This window comes from Megascapheus bottae, chromosome 14 (genome assembly GCF_031878675.1).
Source record: "Megascapheus bottae isolate mThoBot1 chromosome 14, mThoBot2.hap1, whole genome shotgun sequence".
Classification (NCBI taxonomy): domain Eukaryota; kingdom Metazoa; phylum Chordata; class Mammalia; order Rodentia; family Geomyidae; genus Megascapheus; species Megascapheus bottae.
The window spans coordinates 4,017,496-4,037,357 of record NC_143522.1 but is presented as its reverse complement, the minus strand read 5'-3'; the positions used below and the strand labels follow the sequence as shown (position 1 = coordinate 4,037,357).

The window sequence follows — 19,862 nt, the reverse complement described above, 5'->3', positions numbered from 1 at the left end:
AAAGCCCACTGGAAAACAAATTTCATATATGGCTTTCTTTTGTATTTGTCCTCAGAATGTCTCAGAATCAGATTTATCTTATCATGTTGTTTGAATACGTAGTGTGGTGTAATAGTTGGCAGGCTGGAATTCTAGTGTGAGGTGTGGAGAGAAAATGTAAGAAGGGAATTTCCTAGACTGTTGTTGATGAAGAGACAGTATAAGTGGAGATTCCCCCCACCCCCGGGGACCATGATGTACTTTAAAACCAAAGGTTACACAACCAGTGGGAAGGTGAAGTCGTTTTACAGCTCTGTTGATGAGTTAATGGAGTTTGGTTGAATTTATTAGAATTTTATTTGTTGACTTTTCCAGCTTACTGTTTTATCAGCTTTTATTTATTCACTTCTAGTATTTTATTTTGAGCATCTGTTGGCTGGTTATATAATGTGTAATTTTGTCATCCATTGTAGCTGGCAACATGCACACCTCCCAACTAGAGTCTTGTTGCTACAACATCCAGAGGGATGGCTCTGGAAACCAATAGAACATGTGTGTCTACCCCTTTATTTATTCCCAATTTATTCTCTCCAGTGATGTCATAGAAGTGAAGCTTTTCAAATACTTTTAAAAGTAGCTTTAATAAAATATTATTTTTAATAATCACATAGGAGACTAAAAATGAAATGGCTTTCTGTTTGCATTTGGCAAACATAATGTTCCCTTCCTTCCTTCCTCCCTCCCTCCCTCCCTCCCTCCCTCTCTCCCTCTCTCCCCCTCTCCTCCTCTCTCTCTCTCTCTCTCTCTCTCTCTCTCTCTCTCTCTCTCTTTCTTTCTTTCTTTCTTTCTTTCTTTCTTTGTTGTGGATCATAGGGCTTGAACTCAGCCTGGGCACTGTCCCTGAGCTCTTCAGCTTAAGACTACCACCCTACACTTGAGACAAGCCCCACTTCCCATTTTCTGGAGGTTAATTGGAGCTAAGTGTCTCAGGTCTTTTTGTGCCCAGGCTGGCTTTGAACCTTGATCCTCAGATCTCAGCCTCCTGAGTAGCTAGGATTATAGGCGTGAGCCACCACAGATGGCTAAAACATCATCTTTTCTTATTTATTTAAGAAGAGTGGCACAGAAGTTTTAAGCGTTCCAACTGTAATCATAAATTATAGGGGGAAAATCATAGTAGTTTATTCCTTGCATATGAGTTCACATCTATAATATTGTATTTGCTCGGTTCCTGGGTAACACCTGACTATAAAAGAAGAAATTTTACACTATGCCAACTTTTTGAAGTATGACATAGAAGCATTCATTCGTAAATATTTTTTGAAAATTTGAAGAGTATAAAGTACTGAATTTAGGAACCATGCTACAGACTCAATGCCTGGGAAAGTTTGAATAAGCATAAATATTATTAAATACCATTTTAACAGAATTATCTTTTAATAATTTTTAAGTGATTGCTCTCTATGTTAGATGGAGTTTTGCTGTGTTTACTATGCTTGTCTGAAACTCCTGGTCTCAAGTGATCTACCCGTCTCAGTCTATAAGTAGCAGGAATTACAGGCATGGGCCACCATACCTAACTCTAATAGTATTGAAGTTTAAAGCTCTCTTGTTGATTTTAAAATACGTGACAGTTCATCTCAGTGACAGAGAATATATATGCATCTCTTAGCTTTAGGTGGAACATTCACCAGACACACCATATTCTGGGTCAAAAGCACATTTTGACAAGTTTGAAAGAATAGGAATCCTAAAAATTTACATTATCTAGTGGAGCAAAACTAGAAATCAGTATCAGAAATTCATCTGTGCTGTTTGTAAATTAAACAACACATTTCTAAATAAACCATGGCTCAGGGAAGTAATATGTGAGAAAAATATTTAAAGAAAAGGAAAATACAGTCTCTCAAAATTGTGGGATGCACAGAAGCAGTGATGAGCGAAATATGGAACAATAAACATATGTATTCCAAAAGAAGAAAGCCTAAAAAAATAGTTTAAGCTTCTGTCTTAGGCAGCTAAACCAAGAAAAGCTTGTTCAACTGAAGCAAGATGAAGTCAAGGAAGAATAAATCTTAGTGTCCAAATAGAAACCAGGACAGCTTTAGAGAAAAGAATTATCCAACCCCCAAGTTTGTTATTTGAAAAGATTTTTAAAATTAATCAATCTCAAGGTAAGTTGACCAAAGGAAAAGGGAGAAGAGGCACATTCCCAGTGACACACCTTGAATTGTTTCTCTATTACTAATCTGTGGGCAGAAAAGGAGAGCACTACTGTGAGCCACTTATGGTGTCATGGAGAATTTTCAGGAAAGGAACCAATTCTTAGAAACACACAAACTGCCAAAACTCACTCAAGAAGGAATAGGTAACTCCTTGGATACAATTAAGCATTATTAAATAATGAATAATCTTCCAAAAACCAAACCAAACTATAAAACCTCACAGTGTCATCAGAAAAGTCTAGCAAACATTTAGGGGAGAAATAATACTAGTTCCCTAAGTCTTTGCCAAAAATACTGTATAGGTAGGGGACACTCACCTACTTATTATATGAGGCCAAAGAGCATAAAAGATATACTAAAGAGGAAAAGTTATAGTTGCTTTCAGAATATTATAAAAATCCTCAACAAAAAAGGGATGTCTGGAAAGAGTTACGTATGACAACTGAGAGCTCACACATGCAAAACTGATTCAACATTCAAAAAACCAATTACTGTAATTCACCATATCAATAGACTAAAGGAGAAAAATCATGGTCATAATTGGTTGCATAGAAAAAGCATTTGATGCAATCCAACTTTCTTTTCATGATTAAAAAAAACTCTTAGAAGATTAGGAATGAGGGAAGGGTGACACTGTTCAGAAGAAAATATACTCTTTATATGACTTATGTAACTGTAATCCTTCTGTACATCAGCTTTACAATAAAATTTTAAAAATCTAAAGAAAGAAGAGAAGGAACAGAGTAGAAGGATGTCCATTTGATAAGGAAAATCTGTGTAGACTGTAATGGACTATATTTTAGAATGATTTATTTTTTATTTTACTTTTTTTGCCAGTCCTGGGCTTGAGCTCAGGGCCTGAGCACTGTCCTTGGACTTTCTCAAGGCTAGAGCTCTACCACTTGAGCCTCAGCACCACTTCTGGCTTTTTTCTATGTATGTGGTACTGAGGAATTAAACCTGGCCCTAGAATGTTTTATTTTTTTAAATAAATAAATAAATAATATATTATTTGCTGATATTGGGGCTGGAACTCAGGGCTTTGCACTTTTGCTTGATTTTTTTTTTCCCTCAAGGGTGACATGCTACCCCTTGAATCACATCTCCACTTCTGGCTTTTTGGTGCTTAGTTAGAGGACTTTCCTGCCATGGCTGGCTTGGAATCATGATCCTCAGATCTCAGCTTTCTTGAATGGGCAGGATTACAGGCATGAGCCACCGGTGCCTGGTTAGAATGTTTTACTTTTAAATGAAAGCTTAAGTGATTGCTGGGTGACTGGTGACCTAACATTTTTGTCAAATGTATTTTTGTTGCCTTCACGTCTAAATGACAAGCTGTCTGAGACGAAGGCTTTTGTCACGCTGTTCCCCTAGAAAATGTATTTGTACCAGAGTAGAATTATTTTCTTTCATTTCCTTTGAGTGATTTCCTGACACTGTTGAAAGTACTAAACTTTCAGTGGCCTACTTTGACCCACCTGCCCCTTAATGGAGTCTATAACCATGTAGTTTGGAAAGCTGAAAGCTGGTATCCTGTTCTCTGAGGATGAGAAAAAAGGGTGCTGCGTGTTAAGGACTTCCTTCTCCATGTGTCTGATCACTTCCATCCCTCAGCATCCCCACATCACAATCACAGAGTACTTTGTAAGGTACCATCTCGGGAGTGAATGATGCCTTTTTCTTAAGGAAACAGTATTTAAGTAAGTACCAATCAGACCACTTGATTTTTTTCCCCAACTCTGGACTTCATTGACATGAAAATTAGAATGTAGAAAGAAAATGGCAGTACATTACTCTCAATTAAACTCCTTGGTGTGAGATCTCTCTCTCCAGAATTTTTCTGGGAAGAACATACCTCAAAATTAATTTTCATTCCAAGACCACTCCATATTCTCCCAATGCATAATAGATTACTGAAAAAGGATTGCATGATGTGACCGTGAGTGGTAGATAGAAACTATTGTCTACCATTCATGTGAGCCGAATATTTAATATGAAAAATTCAAAAGCAATCAAATATTTATGCCATTTAGTCTTCATCTTATATCTTTGAAGCTAGCACTACAGGAGAGTGTGCTTGGAAACATTGGCATAAACACGGATCTTTCAACTTTTTAAAGTAAAGTACATGCAAATTGTTAAGGAATAGATAAAATTTCATGATAACAACATAATATCCAAGTGACTTATATCTAGAGCATTAAACGTAGAGATAGAACACTTGCTTTGGATTTAGCCTTGGATACCACCAATCTTTTCATTACCCATATAGGTGTGTGTGTGTGTGTGTGTGTGTGTGTGTGTGTGTGTGTGTGTGTGTTTTATTCCAGTCATGTTTAATCAATGGAGTGTGTAGAGACATGACAGAAGTAGGTAAAAAGGATTTATCCTAAATTGAGATGTGACTGGATTAGTAAGATGGGAAACACCAAGGATCATGGGGTTGAAAGTGTTTGCAAGCAGTAAGTAGAAGATGCCTGCCAACTTCTTAGGAAATGTTTAAATGATAACACATCCACTAGCACAAAGGAAATGGTGTTTTGGGATTCAGTGTAGACATGTCTACCCACAAGCAAAGGCAGGATATGAACCCAGAACAAGGGTAACAGCTTAAACAACCAACCTACCTTTCTTCCCTCCCCCCTCTCTCCCTCCTTCCCTACCTTCTTTCTCTCCCTTCTCCCTCCCTCCCTCCTTCCCTCCCTTCCTTCCTTCCTTTTTTCCTTCCCCACTCCTTTCCATTCTGCTTCTCTCCCGCCTTCTCTTCTTCCCTTTCCTTCTTTTTCTATCTTCCCTCTCCTACACATCCCCAATTCCCTTTCTTTTCCTTCCTTCCTCTCTCTCCCCTCCCTCCCTCTCTCTCCCTCCTTTCCCTCTCCCGCCTTTCCCTCTCATGTCTTTCTTTCCTTCCTTTCTTTCCCTTCCTTTTCCCTTCCCCTTCCCTTCCCCTTCTCCTTCCTTTCTTCCTTCCTTCCTTCCTTCCTTCCTTCCTTCCTTCCTTCCTTCCTTCCTTCCTTCCTTTCATTCTTTCTTTCTTCTTTGCCTCCTTCTATTTCCTCTCTTTCTTTTCCTTGTCCTTTTCCTCCTTTTTTTGTGTTTCTGGGGTATCAGACCCAGGGCCTTATGTAGTTACTAGCTACACTCTGAGTCCTGTTTTTTTATTTTTTTAATTTTTTATTGTAATTAATAAAAGGGTTACATGATATTTGCCAGATAGAAGGTGCATTAATTCACATACATTGATATGATACCCTTTCACATGTCTTGGTACCGATTACCCTCCCCCACCCCACCCCCCATCTTGGTTTTCCCCCCTTCCCTATCAAATTTCAAATAACCAAATACAAATAAATTCAATATATCAGATAACAAACTGAGATACTGTAACAATATGAGATACCCAAGGGACAGCAAAGGAGATAAGAGATAACATAGTACATTAAGGACAACAGTCATTCGTTATATGGCTTTTGTTTCAATATCCTGGAGGTCCTTTCAATTAGCTTCATACTATATGGCCTTTTGTGTCAAGGTTTTGCTCTATTGCAAATCTCTGCTAGGAGAGCCCAAGGTTTCTACTGATTATGACAAATGAGGGAAACCATTGAGCCTAAGTTCCTTGGAGTCTGGCTTACTTCACTTAATATGATTTTTTTCTAAGTCTTTCCATTTCCTAACAAATGGGGCGATGTCGTTTTTTCTGACAGCAGCATAGAATTCCATTGTGTACAAATACCACAACTTGTTGATCCACTCATCAACTGAGGGACATCTACGTTGGTTCATAGGCCTCCTTGGCACAGGTCGAAACTTGCTTAATAAGGACCAAGAATCACAACAAATCAGAGAAAGGCTGGATAAGTGGGACTGCATTAAACTGCGGAGCTTTTGTATGGCAAAGGACATAGCTAGTAAATTAATTAGGAAGCCTACAGAGTGGGAGATCTTCACCAACCAAACAACAGACAAAGGCCTCATATCTAAAATATATCAACAATTCAAAAAATTGAATCACTCCAAAACTAATCTCCAAAGTAACAACCATCCCATTAAAAAATGGGCCAAAGACTTAAAAGAGAATCTTCTCTGAAGAAGAAACAAAAATGGCCTATAGACACATGAAGAAATGCTCAACATCTCTGGTCATAAAAGAAATTCAAATCAAAACAACTCTTTAAGATTCCACCTCACTCCAGTTAGAATGGCCAGGATCAAGAAAACTAATAACAACAGATGCTGGAGGGGATGTGGCCAGGAGGGATCACTACTACACTGTTGGTGGGAGTGCAAACTCATTCAACCACTATGAAAGCAGTATGGCAGTTCCTCAAAAGACTAAACATAGAGCTCCCCTATGACCCAGCAATTCCACTACTTGGCATTTACCCAACCATCCAGAATCTAGGTCATACTAAATCCACTAGCACAACAATGTTCATTGCAGCATTATTCACCATAGCAAAGATATGGAACCAACCTGTTTGTTTTTTAGATGGCTTCTTGCTTTATTTTGTGTGTGTGTGTGTGTGTGTGTGTGTGTGTGTGTGTGTGTGTGTGTACCAGTAGTTGAATTTTAGGACATTGTGCTGTTGCTTAAGCTTGCCTGCTCATGGTTAGTTTCTACTTTGAGTCATACATACACCTGTAGTCCAGCAATTTGCTGGTTTACTAAAGACATAATCTCAGAAACTTCTACCTCAGCTGGCTTCAAATTTGTGATCTTCTGCTTTCAGCTTCCTAAGTAGCTAGGATTGTAGGCATGGGCCATCAGTGTACAGTTGGTTGCTAACTTTTTTTTTAGGTTGATTATTTAGCCATTATAATCAAACATATTTATTTGATAGAAATCATGAATTACATGAGGCAAGTTATTTTTATTTGTCCTTATTCGGTAGTCAAATACCGTCCAAACATATACCCCAGGTCCCTAAATGATGTGTTGATGGGCATTCTGGGAATATTTCCATAAAATTATTAGTTTCAGTTGAGAGACCAAGAGCTAAATAGACTTGCAAAATGAACAAGCTCCTTAGAAGTCCCAGAAGAAAACTAGTTTTGGAATGAGAACTGAGCAATGTCCAGGATAATCCTCGTGGACAGAGATTTCTAATCTTAGATATAGGCATTGTTGTACTGCTTGCCTACAGAGACAAGAAGAGACTCTACATTAGGTCTGATCTAATTATCAATGGCTGAATTCCTTCCTTCTTTCTTTCATTCTTTTTTTTTTTTGTACCAGTCCTTGGGCTTAAACTCAGGGCTTTGGCAATTGTCCCTGAGTTTCATTTTGCTCAGGGCTGGTTGCTAACTTTTTCTTGTGTTGTTGTTGTTGGTTGTGAGATTGAACTGTGGGCCTGGGCTCTGTCCCTGAACTCTTCAGCTCAAGACTGGCTCTCTACCACTTGAACCACAGTGCCACTTCCCATTGCTAACTTGACTAGGCTGGCTTAAATTTCTAATCCTCCTGTCTTCACCTCCTGAGTAGTTGAGATTACAGTTTGGCTAACTATTTTTTTCACCTTCCTAAGTGAGAAAGAAACAGCGATCGGAGCAGGTGTGCATTTCCTTTGAAGAATTGGCAAATTGGTTGGTTAGGATTGACATCACTCTCCTTCCACTTACATTGGTATTTTTACTAATAATCTCAGATATGGTTGAAAGATTTGAACAAGTGGATTAAGTTGGAATTTTATTTCTGAATCATCTTTGGGATAGCAACTATAGCATATAATGGCAACCAAGTAATTTGAGTACACCTGTTATAATAAATTCCAGCACTATGCACATTAATTCTAAGTTGGTTTCTTGTTTTTGTCCTTAAACTGGGATTCAGTGGATGATGTCAATACTATCTTTGAATTATACCCTAATGGGTGATGGCAGAAAGTCATTGAAAGGATAGTTCTTTCTGTGTAGTAGTTACTAAATGCCAGGAACTTTGGAGTCATTGTTGCTCATTCCTATAATTTTGAAAATTAGTATAATTGACTCCATGTTACCATTGAAGAGCCTGGCATTCAGCATCTCCCTGATTTCAAATCCCATGTTCTTTCAATTGCACCATACTGGCTCGGCTCCTCCCAGAGGAATTTGTTATTGGAATGTACTTACCTTTATCCCCTGAATTCCTGTTTCCCTCCAAAAACTAAACATAGGTTGAGAATGCTCATTCTGATATAGACTTGTACTGTTTTGAACCAAAGAAACTTGCCTGCAGTAAGTTTCAAGGTAGTCAAAATATTCTTGTTGTCTGTTGCTGTTCAGATAATCATTGAATTTCATACTTTATTTAGGCTGATACAAAAGGAAAGAGTTTCAGCTCAGAAATCAGTTCTGTTGATTATCTTATGTGTTCTAAAAGAGATGGCCCAAATCTCTTTGTGCATTTATACTTTGCAGTATTATGAAACAGACTCTCACCACGTTGCCAAGATAATTACAATGTGAAATGTCTTGCACCAAATAGTTATGGCACTTTCTTGCCAATAATTGAGATTAAAAATTTTCTTGTAGAATTACAGCAAAAAAAAGATACTTTCTTCTGATGAGAACTAACGGCTTTCTTTTTGAAAGAAGGGACTAGTAATTCTACCATGTCATCTCTTTGGCCAAGAGCAGAATTGTTTACCTAAGCTTTTATTTTCCTATAGATTAAAATCTTACGTTGCAATCTGATAGATGGCCTCTGTGACTTCCTTTTATTTTTAAGATTAGACATTCCATGCCGGAGAGGTTAATTGCAACCCAATAGAGCTACACTAATGTTTTATTAAGAAGTAGTTGGCATCCTGAGCTTTTAGGAGAGTGAATGTTCTGATGGTGCCATGAACAACTACAGAGGAAGTATTAGGCTGATCACCTTTGGCTCCCTGTTCATTTTACCCCATATCGACCACGTCTAAGTAATGCCAGCAGACGGTGCTGAATAAGCATCTCCACCAGTTCAGTTTCTGTAAAGGTGAGATCAGTAAATGTATCTTTGGGAAGAGTTAGAACTGCTGATGTACGTTTCTTCTTTGTCTCTCTCCTTCTCTCTTTTTATTTTATTTTATTTTTGCTGACCTAGCCATTGTAGCTCTGTTCGACTTCTTTCCCCCATCCCTCCAAGTTTGATTGTAAAATGAGGCTCCATGCAGGATCCAATGAACTCTTCTGGCTAATGACACAGGCAATTAACAGATGTCTTCAAGACCGTAGGAAATTCAGTATGGCTTTGTTAATAATAAATCAAAAGTCTAGAAACTTCTTCAGTGTGCATGAGCAAAACGTATACAGGATCAAGCAGGAGTCAATGAAGTTCAGCCCTGGTTGCTCCAGCCTGTAATCTTAGCTACTCAAGAGGCTGAGATTATGGTGTACAGTCAGCCCAGGCAGAAAATTCCTTGAGATTTGGAGCTCTAGTTTAATACTGAAAAGCCCGAAGTAGAGCTGTGGCTAGAGAGCCAGCCATGAGTGAGGAAGCTAAGAGATAGACTAACTCACTCAGAGTATACCGACTGAAATCAGTATAAAACAGAGCAGATGAATCAGATAAAACAATTATATATTTTTTATTTTCTTTCTGTAATTTTTCAATAGTACTTCTATATTTTTTAATCTATAGAGAATTTTTTTAACCTATGCATGTTTTACTTTCACAGCCTATTTTCTTTTCTTTAGAAAACTAAAATAAGGTAAAGGGATGAGAAATTCTTTGATTTTTTTTCAGTCATGAGCATTACACATTATATAAATATATGATATCACATATGTTGATAAAATATGCACACACAAATATTTTTAAATTATCTGTAAGTAGTTGTACAGTTATAAGTATAATTCATCTTCATCAATGAACAGATTTGAATGAGTTTTTGGAGATATTTAAAATAGGAACTTTACATACTTTTTAATAGATGTAAGGATGGACAGTAGGTTTCATTGCCATGTTTCTTCCACCCCTGGTAGTTATTGTTTGACATAATACTATGGAAGGAGAGGGCATATGACATTTGGTAATTTGTATTTTTCTTTGTGCCAACAAATATATGACATTATGATTACCTTTGAGGGCTGAGAAGATGGCTTAGTGTAAAGTGTTTGCCTAGCATGCATGAAGCCCTGGATTCTAGTCCTCATTACCATGTAATCTGCGCTGTGGCTCAAGTGGTAGAGTGCTACCCTTAAGCAAAGAGGCTCAGGGACAAAGCCCAGACCCTAGAACTGGCTCTTTTATTTATTTCTATGCAGATTCTAGACAAACTATTGCATACATGGAATACAAATTATTTTCTCTTTTAATCTAGCTCAGGTATACAAAGGTAAAATATAATCTATCTTAGAAATGGGAGCCTTCAGGAAGCACCAGATTGATTTAAGTTTCTAGAAATAGTATATACAATTACAGTATTCCGGTGATTTAAGAATGGGAAATCATTATCAGGGAGTATTTTAATACACTGATACCTAATATAGATACTGTCATTTGAGGACACCATTACCATTGAAAACCCAATAGAGCAACACTAGCAACACAGATAATAGCACAGAGTGGGACTTATTTTCAATCTGATTGTAAAATTGAAAAATAATTAATGAATTGCTAACCTACTTCTTTAAGGCCTGTTTGATGTGAGGCTCTGTACCCAGTCACTGTGTTGAGTAATAACTGCGTTGTGCTGCTAGTGCTGTTGAAGGCAAGGACATAGGGATCATGAGATGCATAAGATACATTCTTTACTTAATTTGCTGTTGCTAAGGCTGCATTTGTATGAATAAGCCTCAAGACATGGATACAGTATAAATCTTTGGGTTCAGAAAGAAAATGATCTGCCCAGGATATGCATTGTTATTTTGAAAGCTTCTAGGTTACTGTGAAGCATTGACATAGACAATGAGTGTGGCCAGGTTTATGTTTTCCAGCGTAGCTGTGGTCTTTCAGATAATGCTACCTTGCTCAGGTGGTAACACATCAAAAGATGATATATTCCTGACATTGTAAGTATGGATGGAAGGAGGAAACTTAATATGAAAGATAGTGATGACAAATTATAATAAAGAAGGCTTGGAAATGATTGGCCATATGTGTGGTTGTGCACAAGAACCTGTGTGTTCACAAACAAATATCCTGGGGTGAGTTGCCATGATCAGGCATGCTTGGAAGATGCAGGACTTGATTCAGGAGGAGAGAATGATGAATGATATCAGTGTCTGGGCATGCTGAGCAGCAGACATCTCTGGAGAACCTCTTGCTAATGGATATGTGGCTCTTGCACTCAGACCAAAACTCTAGGCTGATGATGGTGGGCTGTGGTTTTCAACTGATATGAAGTTTTTTAATAAGCTTGTAGAATCTCTGCTGCTTTTTTTTCCTTTTCAGCACATTATAGAGAGAAAGCTTTAGGGTTCCATGTAATTCCCCAAACCGAATATTTTTTCATTATACTTATGAGGATAGTATGCATTAATAAAGAACAAGGAAGTACTTTCCATCAGTTGATGTCAGTTTACATCTTCCCCACCCTAAGGAGCTGAAATGCAAAGCTTAAATTAAATCAGGATTAGACTAGAGTAATAATAACATAGAATGTCACTTGCATTGCTGGTTTGATGGATATTAAGGTGCATATATCCTAGATTTCTTTCCTTATCTAATCACATCATCTGAAATTTCATTATTCCATCAGAATCATTTCTTTGGATAAGTTAACGTGCTCATTTTAAGGAGTTGTTTAACAACTACTCTTTAACAGGTAATACTAGAAACTGTTATCAAATAGTTTTATGAAATCGTTATTAGATCAGAGCTTTTGAGCTTCCTAGAGAAGGAATAGAGACAGGACTAGAATATGGCTGGTTTTGTTGTATTTGTTCACATCTCAGTGACATTTTCTTGAAATTAATGATTTTAATAATGGCAATTTGAGATCCCCAAAGAAATTTCTTTCCCATTAAATTCACATTCATTTCTCCCAGAAGTTGAGGCTCTTTTGGAAAACATTATTAAAATTCTAGATATTCTAAACATCACTTCCAGATAGCATTGCAGTTGTTAATAAGAGATGTAAGTATGGGATGTGAACCATAATACATGAGATTGGTTGAAATTGCCCTTTGTTTTTCATGTATGCACACAAATACTCAGCAGGGTTGTTTTTATTTGGCTAATGCCTACCTCTATAATGAATAGCAATTATATAGCAATAATAATTTCTATTAAAATAGAAATAGCATTGGATAGGAACAGTAGAAGCACATTTAAAAAAATATGTTTTGGGGCCGGGAGCTTGCCTAGCATGCACGAAGTCCTGGGTTTGATTCCTCGGTACCACATACATAGAAAAAAGGTGGAAGTGGTGCTGAGTCTCAAGTGGTAGAGCTGTAGCCTTGAGAAGGCCCAAGGACAGTGTGCTCAGACTCTGAGTTCAAGGCCCAGGACTGGCAAAAAATTATGTATTAATCCATGTTCAGTAACTCTGGCTGGCATATGGCATCATTCCATTCAAATGGCTTTGCTATCACCTCAGGTCTTGTCATTTGTATCCAGCTGGTAGGAGGAGAAGGAGAAGCCACAGTTGGCTCTTAAGTTGTGAAGTACATGGGACACACGTCACTTCTGCTTGTGTTAAATTGGCACAGCCTAAGGATGGGGACCACACTTAAATGAAAGGGCTGCAGGGAGAAGTGTTACTGTCTAGGCAGCCATCAGGTCTCACAGCTATCTGCAGATAACTGGGACTATATAATAAATACCAGAAAAGCAAAACATAAAGGTCACATGAAAAATCTGTCTTTTATAGCCACACATCAAATAAATGCTGGTGTCTATGTAGGATTAAAATGCCTTTAGACTTTAGACATTAAAATGCCTTTAGACATTTGTTCTGGATGTTATGTGGTTGCTGAGATCCTTTAAGTATTAACAAGAATGCTGTTTTCTTTTTCCATTGTGCATGGAACATTGAGACTATCTTTCCTTCTCCTTAAGGTTGGACAAAATTTGCTCGATTGACGCGGGCTCTGACAAATAGCCGAAGTGTTTTGCAGCAGCTCACACCAATGAATAAAACGGAGGTAGTCCATAAGCATTCAAGATTAGCTGAAGTAAGTATGAGATCAACTTTGTTTCCCGAGATGGTGGTCTTGGTTTCATTTTATTTTTCCTCCAAATGATCAATATAATTATTTTAGTTATTATATTAAAAATACTTAGTTGATAATTAATTTATCCCTTGTAGGAGTCCTGAACATTCTTTTGAAAAATTTCCTCTGAGATGCTCACGGCATCTTAGTGATCACTAGAAATGGTGGCGTTTAATTTGTGCAAATGGGAGAGGGAATTAATTTATCTCAGCGTTGATGTATATGGCAAACACCTATTGAGGGCTTGTTCTGTGCTTACCTCAGCAAAGGACATAAAGATGAGTAAGAAATGGTTCTGTCCTCAAGGAGCAGAGAAAACACAGAGAATGTTAATACTATGACAGCATTCAGTGCTTGCAGCAGTAGTAGCAGTCACTCTCCCGATTTCTTCCCTTCTGATTTTTTTCTTTGCCCTTGTTTTTCCTCAGTCCCTCCCTTCCTTCTTCCCTCCTTCCTTCTCTTCCTCCCTTCCTAACTAAACCTATGATCCTCAGATTGAACTCAGTCTGTTGAGGAAATAGCATTGCAGGGGTGAACCACTGGTGGCTGGATTGTTTTGTCTTTTGATTATTGTTATTGTTTAATCATTCATCCTTAATTTGTAAATCTGATCCTGATACAGAACCGATTTCTGTCAGGTCTTAGGTTTCATTTTAGAAAACATGGAGAAATAATTACACTGCCAACTAAGACTTAGTCCACGGTCCTGGTTTGTATTTGAATTTCCAAAAACATACCCAAAAGAAACACCAAGTGTGCACCAAAGACTCATATAATTTGTTCAAGTTAAAGTGTCGTCTTTTACTGTGAAATTTGAGGCACAATCTTTTTTTGTTGCTGTTGTCACAATATGTGAATTTGTTCTCAGTTCCACCTGGACTCCTAAGGTTAGAACTGATCCCCAGTTTCAGACTCCGTAGTTTCCATGTAAGCAGTGAATTCATTTTCCACATGCATTCACATTTTGCTGATTGGCTTCAGTGGGGACAGGTTGTGCAGAACGGAGATAAACATCACACCTGTGCCTTGTCAGAGGGTCTCACTCTGTTCAGAGTCAGTGCTCTCATATCTCTAGAGGAGAAGGATGTGTCCGATGGCACAAAAATATGATGGAGCTGGGTGCCTGTGACTCACGCTTGTAATTCTAGCTACTCAGGAGGCTGAGATCTGTCGATCATGATTTGAAACCACCCTGGACAGGAAAGTTCATGAGACTCTTGTCTCCAATAAACCACTACCTGAAAGCCAGAATTAGAGCTGTGGCTCCAGGGGTAGAGTGCTAACTGTGAGCAGAAAAAGCCCAGGGACTGGCTGACAGATCAACTTTATAGAGTGACTGGACTTGCAGCGACTTTTCTTAAACAAAGTTTCCCAAGGAAAGGTATCAAACTATCAAGTGTTGTTGACCAGAAAGCCAAGCATCGAGACAAACAGGCGGCCGTAGTCTGACTGAATTCATTACTAACTACACCGGTCCGTCCAAATCATTTACTGACATCTTCTTTTCCTCTTTCTTAGGTTCTTCAACTGGGATCAGATATCCTTCCTCAGTATAAGCAAGAAGCGCCAAAGACGCCACCACACATCATTTTACACTATTGTGCTTTTAAAACCACTTGGGATTGGGTCATTTTAATCCTGACTTTCTACACGGCCATTATGGTTCCTTACAATGTTTCTTTCAAAACGAAACAGAACAACATTGCCTGGCTGGTGCTGGACAGTGTGGTGGACGTTATTTTTCTTGTGGACATCGTCTTAAATTTTCATACGACTTTTGTGGGGCCTGGTGGAGAGGTCATTTCGGACCCTAAACTCATCAGGATGAACTACCTGAAAACCTGGTTTGTGATCGATCTGCTGTCTTGTTTACCTTATGACATCATCAATGCCTTTGAAAATGTAGACGAGGTAAGTCCCTGTGGTTGTTTTGAGTGCTGTGAATTGTGGGCTTTGAAAACATCCAGATTAAAGAATCCCATAGATATGATACAAGTACCTTTTGAGCTTCTACTTTCTTACTTAAACACTCTCTGTAAGTTATATTTACCTACCTTAAATGAATTTTCACCCACTATATTTCCTTTTTTGTTGTTTTTGGTCCTGGGGGCTCTGTTTCTAAGCACCTTTGCGTAAGGCTGGTGCTCTACTACTTGAGCGCCACTGTTGGTTTTCTGGTGGTTGATTGGAGATAAGAATCTCATGGACTCTTCTGCCTGGTCTGGCTTCAAACCTCAGTCCTCGGATCTCAGCCTCCTGAGTAGCTAGGATTACAGGTGTTAGTCACTGGCATCTGGCTATATTTACATTCGTTGAATTACTTTTCATCCATCTCCCCCATGATTTCTGGTTGAAAATACAAATTGATAGTACAATCACTGTGGTTGAAAGTGATGGTGGAAGAAAATGGAAGAGAAGATAACATGGCCGACACTGGAGTGAAATAGAGTTCAACTAGAAAATGTGTTAAAGGATGATAATGTAGGTAGGTGTGTTTTCTTTGTCTTCTAATATTCTATCTTGGATAGCACTTTTTTCTTAATGTCATTTTTCTTGATATTAACACAGCTTAATTAGCTCTTGTGTAGTTTGTACATGTTTAGTTTATGTATTTCTATTTTATTCTGTGATTCTGAGTTGTCATTTTCTATGTATATTTTATAAAGAATGGACAGATTTTGAGTGTTTCTTTAAACTTCTTAGTATAGTCTATTTATATTTGTGGTGACATTGCATTTTCTATTTACTTAGAACATTTTAGTTTTCTTTTTAGATTGCCTTTTGTTTGCCTTTCTGTTTCTTCCCTATCTGATCTGATCTCTTTTGCCTTGAATGAGCTTTTCTTTCATTTGCTGGATTATTTTTATTACTTTAGAAGTTTTTCTGAAAATTGATTACTCTTTTTATGGCTTGACTTATTTTTATTTTTATTCATTCTGTTAATTAAAAAAATTATTCCAGTATTGGGACTTGAACTCAGGGACTTGCCCACGTGCTTAACTGTTTTGCTGGTACTCTACCATTTGAGCTACTCCTCTGCTTCTAGCTTTTTGTTGGCTAACTGGAGATAAGAGTCTATTGACTATCTGGCGAATATAATGTAACCCTTCTATTAATTACAATAAAAATATATGAAAAAAAGTCTATTGGCTATACCTTTCTGGGCTGGCTTTAAACAGTGACCCTCAGATATTAGCCTACTGTGTAGCTACGATTATAGGCATGAGTGACTGCTGCCCAGAAAATATGCATTTGAACATCAATGTTTGAATCAAATTCAAAATGCTTAGAAGTTATTTTAACTTGCCTCTATTCTTTTTCTATCTTTCACATTGTTATTGCCTTATATGTTGGTTTTACATTATTTTTAGTCTTCCTGTTTAATCGTGGTTTTGGGAAGAGAATCTTGGGTCTCAAGTCTGCTAGGCAAGCATCTTGATTCTGAGCTGATAGCCTGATTCCCTTCAAATTATTATTGTTTTAGCCACTTGTCAATTCTAGTTTTATCCATATTCTTTGCACACCCAAAGCCTTCTTTCTGAGTCACTTCTGTAGCTCTTTATTGTCATCATATAATATCCAGCTTTTCTTTTTGAAAAACTTCCTGTATCATTTCCAAGCAGCCTTGGATGGGTGCCTTGACTGTGGGTCATCTTCACTTATGCACGTATACACACGTATCCATTACATCATTCTTCCTGCATTGCTCTGTACTCACCAACACTATCTAATTGTTGGACTATCCAGAGTCTTTCACTTTATGTCTTGTCTAGGATGTGTTTTCTTGTGAGAGTCTGTGTGGTCACTCTAGCTCTCAGTTTCCAGTTGCTGTAAGGGGGTGATGAATGCTTGTCTTACAATATAAGGCCATTATAAAGAGCAGTGTAGTTGCATTGATGAGTCTGTGAGTAATAGGTTATTATTACATTTATTAATTTCAGTGGTATAATTTGCATATAAATTCAATGAAGATGGAGAATGTATTTTCCAGCTCTGTGATATTCCTTCATGGAATTTCATACCATCTGATGACTTCATGGCACGGAATGATACAGACTTAGCTAGGTTTTAGTAAATTTTACAATGACATAAAAATGAGCTTCATTAAGATCAGCTGCACTAGTGGCAGCTGGGGAATAAAGGATAATATGAGTCTGAAGATTACCATTGAATCCTCTCGTATGAGCAGGGTGATTTGGAGGGTTTCATACTGCTGTGCTCACCAGCACTGGCATGGCTCTTGGAAGATAATTTGATTTACTAGGACCTCATGAACTGGGTATGTAAGTTTTGTTTTGTTTTTTTCAAGAAAAGCATCAGGCAGGAAAGAGAATACATTACAGAGAACTTCTGTAATGAAGGGATACATGTTTTCTAGAAATCACACTTAAGAGAAGAGGTGATCTCACATAGAATTCAAAGAACAGAATTGAGTGCTTTATTCATGTGCGTTTGTGTCAGCTTTTGGGGAGACTAAGGAACTTTACTTCTGGACACTTAGAGTGTGTTGAGGGTGGGGCTGAACCATGGCTCAGAGAACAATGAGTAGCTAGAGATAATGTCTTGGTCAGTAGCCTTGAAGGATGTAGGAAACATGAGACACAGATGATGATGATGATGATGATGATGATGATGAATGCTTTTACTACTGCATGGTGAACTAGAGCTTACTTGAGGGCTTATTCTCTTCTCAATGTGTTGAGCGTTGACAGTGCCTGAGCATGTGTATCCACTATGATAGCATCACGCAGATGTATTTCACTGCTCTTATGATTCTCTCCAGTGCTCTGCTTATTCGTCCATTCCTTCTGCTAACCCCCACCCACCACTGATCTACCTTTCTCCGTCGCTTTTCCTTCTCCAGGGATTGTACAAGTAGTTTGCAGGCTTTTTGTATGACTTCTTTCACTTAGTAATTTATATGTGTTTAAGGTTCCTTTATGGGTTTTCTGGTCCTGATAGCTCATTCTGTTTTGCAGCACGAGGATTTGAGCTCGGGACCTTGTGCTTGCTAGGCATGTTCCCTACCATGCTCATGGCGTTTTTGAGCTTTAGGTATTTTTCAAGTAGAATCTTGAGTTTTTGCCCAGAGCCAGCCCAAACTACAATCTTCTCACCTGTAATACATCTGGAATCACAAATATGTGCCATAATTCCCAGCTTTCTTGGTTATGTTTCAGTCTCACTAATGTTTTGCCCAGTCTCACTAAATCTGGTTTGAAGTATAATCTTCCTCTGTCAAGTATCTGGCATTCCAGGCTTGAGCCACCCTGCTAGGCACACTTATTTTTAGCCTTTTTGTACCATAGTTTATTTCCTCATTCACCTACTGAAAGATATCTTGGAAGCTTCCATGCTTTGTAAACTATGAACAAAACTTCTATACACATTTGTGTGCAGATCTAGTTGTGGATGTACACATGTAAACACATTTGGGTAAATGCCAAACAACATGGTTGCTCCATCCTCCTGTGGTATACGTATGATCAGCTCTATTAGAAAGTAATAAGCTAGCTGGGAGTTTGGCCTAGTGGTAGAGTGCTTGCCTAGCATGCACAAAGACCCAGGTTCAATTCCTCAGTACCACATACATAGAAAAGCTGAAAGTGGTATGGTGGCTCAAGTGGTAGAGTGCTAGCCTTGAGGAAAGCCCAAGGATAGTGCTCAGGCTTTGAGTTCAAGCCCCAGGACTGGCCCCCACCAAAAAGGAATGAAAGTAGTAAGCTGTCTTTCATAGTGGCTGTACCATTTTGAATTCTTGTCAGCAAATGTACCCAAAAGTTTCAGCTCTACAGCTTTGCTGACATTTGGTGATGTTAGCTGATTTGGATTTTGGCCATTTTAGTAGGTCTGTTGTGACACAAGCATTTTACTTTGTAGTTCCTGAAGCAGACAAGATGCCAAGTATTTCAGATTCTTATTGTCATATGAATACATTTGTTGGTGAGCAGTCTTTTTGATCTTTAATCCATTTGTTAATTATGTTGTCTATACTTGTTGAGTTTTAAGAGCTTTTGATATATTTTGGTTGGCAATTCTTCATCCTGTAGGACTTGGCAAATGTTTTCTCTCTGTCAGTGGCATCCTCATTCTCTTGACAGTATCTTTCATGACATATTTCTTCTTGCATAAATTCTGCTTCTGGTGTTATATCTAAGACATGATCATACCCGTCGTCACATAGAATTTCTTCTATTGTTGTAGTTTGGATATGGGTGGTTTTCTCATGCAGAAACTGATGTAGAAATTTAATCCCCATTATGATATCTTAAGAGATGTGGTTAGATGGGACATTTCAGAGGTGATTGGGCTCTGACTATATTAATAGATTAATCTATTTCCAAGGTTAATTGATTACATTTTTATTATTTTGAAGGTGATGTACATAGGAGTTACAGTTACATTAGTCAAATAAAGAGTACATTTCTTTTTGGACAATTTCACCCCCATGATTAACTGATTGAGGGATAAATGGGTTATCTCAGTAGTGGATTTGCTGTAAAATCTGCTACAAGTAGGTTTCATATTAATGTATAT

At 38.0% G+C, this 19,862-nt stretch overlaps 1 protein-coding gene across 1 annotated transcript in view; it reads left to right on the top strand.

Annotated features, from left to right (window-relative positions):
* The window catches only part of Kcnh5 (potassium voltage-gated channel subfamily H member 5), a 201,952-nt gene that overhangs the window by 9,806 nt on the left and 172,284 nt on the right, over window positions 1-19,862 (top strand). The window contains exons 5-6 of the mRNA XM_090345364.1: window positions 13,171-13,286; window positions 14,844-15,236. Coding sequence (XP_090201490.1) covers window positions 13,171-13,286; window positions 14,844-15,236 — 509 coding nt within the window. The remainder of the gene's footprint in view (window positions 1-13,170; window positions 13,287-14,843; window positions 15,237-19,862) is intronic.